The sequence below is a fragment of the Dendrobium catenatum genome, unplaced genomic scaffold (assembly GCF_001605985.2).
Source record: "Dendrobium catenatum unplaced genomic scaffold, ASM160598v2 fragScaff_scaffold_1398, whole genome shotgun sequence".
Taxonomy (NCBI): domain Eukaryota; kingdom Viridiplantae; phylum Streptophyta; class Magnoliopsida; order Asparagales; family Orchidaceae; genus Dendrobium; species Dendrobium catenatum.
The window spans coordinates 1,502,375-1,506,794 of record NW_021319860.1 but is presented as its reverse complement, the minus strand read 5'-3'; the positions used below and the strand labels follow the sequence as shown (position 1 = coordinate 1,506,794).

Below are 4,420 nucleotides of genomic sequence, written 5' to 3'. Positions count from 1 at the left end.
CCACATTAAATGGAGGCCTTCCAATGACCCTGTTAAGAAAGTTGAGGTATTAGATCTAACTTATGTTAAGAAAGGAAGAGGTAGACCTAAAAAGACTTGGTTAAAAAATATTAGAAATGAACTTTCTTTATCAAATTTAAATGAGAATTTGACTTTTAACAGGACACAATGACGAAAAAAGATTCATGTAGCCGACCCCACATAGTGGGACAAAGGCTTGATGTTGTTGTTGTTGTTAACAGGATTTAACATTTGTCATACCAAATAGTTTTCAGGATTTAACAACCTCAGGATTTACTAAATCTGGATTTACAAGATTTACTAAATCCCACTAAATTAAATCCAATCTAATACCAAACAGCCCCTAAATATTATATGAGCAAATTGAAGATGTCATGTCATTCTAGGGAAATCAGCATCACATTCTTTGTCGCAGGAGGACGGAGTGAAACATCAAATGGGAGTGCTACTGAAGTTACATCAGTGCATTTTCAAAATCATACAATCAAGGACATTAAAAACTGGTTTCTTTCCTAGTTAATCCATTGAAAAATAAAGCTTCACTCCAAAACAAGACTCCAAACAAAGAAAGAAAAAACACATTTTTTTATGAACTTCCATTGGCGTCCATAGAGAACATAAAAACACAAAATAAAAAAAGATTTCCAACCTCAACTATCTTATGCGCCGTTTTCATGTCACGAGCCAGCGCCTCATGAAACTTGAGCCGCACCAGCTCCGACTTTCTCCAGGTGTCATGGATCTTCTCCATTACAGGTTGAGTAAGCCCAGCCTTGGGAACGCTAATCCTCTCTCTCAGCACCATCCCGAGCTGCCTCAGCCTCCTGAGCTCCGAATCCTCAATGGTAAGTTCGGCCAGCCACGGTGCCCTCACCCTCTTCTTCTTCTGGTTCACATTGTCTCCCTCCGTGAACTGATTATACTCTTCCCTCTCCCACGGAAGAACCGGCTGGTTCGCGTATTGGGTATCGGGCCGATTCCAGCTACGGTCAAGCAAATCTCCCAACCTCTCGCTGCCATCCAGCTGAACGCGCAACTCCGCCTCATCTTCGTCCACGTCATCGTCATCATCGAGACCCAAACCTAGGCTACGAAGCCGGTGGACGATCCTATCTATGGAACCTCCACCTCCTCCCCCATCTCTGGGGGCTGGGCGCTGCTGGAGGTCGGGGGAACTCCATTGCTGAATCCAGGAGGGAGTGCTGGTTCTCTGGTTCGAATTTTCGTCAAAACGGGCTTCTTCGTCCCACTGTGAGTTGCAGTGGTGGGATGAACGACGGGTATCGGCGCCGGCGCCTCCGCCGGATGTTCTTTCCGCGAAGCGAAGGGACGCTGAGGTCGATAAAAGGAGAAGAAAGCGGCGACGAAGGAAGCGAGAGAGAGAGGGGTTGGCGCCAAAGGGCATAGAGATCATGGAACTGTGAAAAGAGAGCTCTGATATCTTCACTGTAGAGAGAGCCATGGCAATTTTAGCTTTCGGGATTTCTCTGAAAGAGATTGGAGATGAGAATTCGAGTTCAGCTTGCCGGCATTTTGATCAGAGAGAAGCGAAACGGGCGCATCGAAGAGGTGTCTGCTTCCGGAGTTGGATAAGGCGCGAGCAGAAGTCCGGCGATATTAGGGATTTACAGAAATATTGAATTATATAAAAATATTATCAATATTAATTTATTTATTGGGTATTTACGAACATAAATTTTTATAGACATGTATATGATATTATTTAAACACTAAAATATATGTTTGTGGTATTAGAGAAAATTTATTGTCTTTGAATTATATTTAGGTTTCTCATACATCTACATTATCTATACTAATATATAAATATTATTTGTAATTTTTCTCATAAAAAATCTGAATCATTTATTTTTAGAGGATTTACATACGTATTACTATATAATATTTATTTTACATATATAGCACCTTAAACATTAACATTTCATTTCTACCAACTAAATATAATTTTAACCTCAAATGTAGTACTCCATCTCCCCCGAAGCTCACGACATCCTCTTCTTGCTAAAATCCCTCTTCTCATGCTTCTCTCCTCGCATGCTTTTCTTGCGCGTTGTGTTATGGAACATCTCTCTCATGGTGAAATCCCTCTTGCCGTCAACTCTCCTCAGATGTTCTTCCTATGTGCTCTGTTTTGGAACCTCTTTCTCGCATCGACTCCCCGTGCTCTCAGTCAGTAAATTCTTCAATAAATAAATAAATATTGTTTTCTCTGCATGTTGAGAGCTTAGGGCCGTGGGAGAGGAAGAGGTATTTGGACTTGCAAGCTGACTGTGAGAGGTTGACAAAGATTGGCTTTTAGAGGAAATTGGCTTGTTGTTTTGTGCGTGTCACTTGGGCGCGGGGTGTCCTTTGTGTGTTCGTGTGTTTTTTTTTTTTTTTTTTTTTGGACTTGCAAGCTTATTCTTTTCAAAAAAAAAAATTCTCATTATCATATCTTATTCATGTTTTGAATCAAACAGATAACTGTTTGTTGTTTGTAAATAATGAAGGAGATTGTTTGAAACAGATTATTGTTTCCAAGGAGATCGTTCATTAACCCCAACTAAATAATGATGTGTTCCAATACTACCCATTTTGTGAGTACTGAAAAAACTATTTAAATGAGTTTATATAAATTTTGAAATAACATTTTTATCTTTGTTAATGCATGTTCATGGTGACAGTGGGAAATGATTTATGCAGAGAGCCAAAAGAGCATATTTCTGTTGCATTTTAATTTGGAGGAATTTGGGTTATAACCAAGGACCAATCTAAAAAGAGGTATGATGATGGCTAATAAAGGATTATCAAATTTAAGAAAGAACATATCAATATTTTCACTCTTAGAGCATAAATTGCTAGAATATATCCATGGCTTAAGGGGCATCAATATAATATGTATTATTACATTTATGGAACATCACCCAAGGAATACAAACATATCAATTCTGATGTTGATGTGACTGAATTGGTTAAAGTATACAATAAAATTTGCATGCCAAGATAGTAATTACAATACAAGAAGTCGATGGAGATGAATCAAATTTAAACCTTATGGAGGTTGTGAGTACTGAACAGATGGTTGACCGTTCTATCACCTATAATAATGATATTTGTAGTATTACAATTTTATGTGTAACTGTGTTACAGATATAACTCTTGGCACTTTTTGTCAAGATGCAACAAGTTTTAAACATGCTCTATGATCATTTATCATTAAGGATAATTTTAGGTTTAGGATAAAAGTTTATATATATATATATATATATATATATATACTTAATTATATTAAACGACAATACATGATGTGAAAAATTAAGAACAAGCATAAGAAAATTAATTTCATCGTAATGCAAAACTTATCAAAACAACTTGAAAATTTTTTAATATTACGGTGAGATGAGTTTTTATGGATTCAAAATGTTCTAGAATTTTCTTCAACGATGTTTCCTTTCCTGATACCCTTTCTCTGTGTAACTCCGTCAAAAAATCATTCATTCTTAGAAATCCTTCTACTCTCGGATTGGGCTAGAGGACATTCTTTGTCCGTGTTTCCCTTTTATCTCTTCTCCTACCTCTTCCTCTATTCTTGGTCAACATCCATGTACCATTAATTCAAAAAAATTGCTACAATCAAACATTCCCTCTACCAAATTTTCCCTAAATTATATCCCATGCAAGGATGAGAAGGTACGCCTCTCTATTAATATATGATAGAGGATGGTGCCAAACCATGGGTTTTGGCGCTATACAACTATGCTATTGGCAAGGCCCTTCTATGACAATCTTCTACGATAGAGTCATAATTTGTGGAATTTTAGATGTACACTCAATCTTATCTCTAACCAAAGGTTTCTTTTTGTTCAAATTTAAATACAATGAATACTAGAAATGATTAATATCAGTGGTGCTCATTTATTAATGGAAGGCTTTTTATTTAAAAAAAAAATAGACTCTATAATTTAAGCATGTTAAAGAAGATTTTAAACAGTTTCCTATTTAGGTGAATTTTTCTAACCCACCTCTACTGCTAGACCGAATATGAAATCTCAAAATTGTTAATAAATTGGCATTCCTCTCACTATTGATCCACGTATGGAGAAATGGGCAAGATTAAATTTTGCCAGAGTAAGCATTTAGATCTCCACAACCTCTAATTTACTATATTTCATCTCCTTGATTATCAAAAGTAAATATGATATCCAACTAGTTTTGTATAAATGAAAACATGTCCCTTGCAATTTGTGTGATGCATTTTCCCATTATGATGCCCTAAATCCTCTACACACCATGCACCGAATCTCCATGCTACCTTTAGAAGGGATATAAGCCACAACAAGAACAACAAAATAAAATCTTTAGGAGAAATACCCTCTCAAAATTTATTTTCTTCTCTTTACCA

General features: G+C 36.7%; 1 protein-coding gene across 2 annotated transcripts in view; it reads right to left on the bottom strand.

Annotated features, from left to right (window-relative positions):
* LOC110111875 (CRM-domain containing factor CFM3, chloroplastic/mitochondrial) overlaps positions 1-1,645 on the bottom strand; it is a 21,421-nt gene extending 19,776 nt beyond the window's left edge. For both annotated transcript variants that reach the window (XM_020843923.2, XM_020843921.2), the window contains exon 1: positions 671-1,645. In XM_020843923.2, coding sequence (XP_020699582.1) covers positions 671-1,483 — 813 coding nt within the window. In that variant the 5' untranslated portion in view covers positions 1,484-1,645. The remainder of the gene's footprint in view (positions 1-670) is intronic.
* Positions 1,646-4,420: the final 2,775 nt, after the last annotated feature.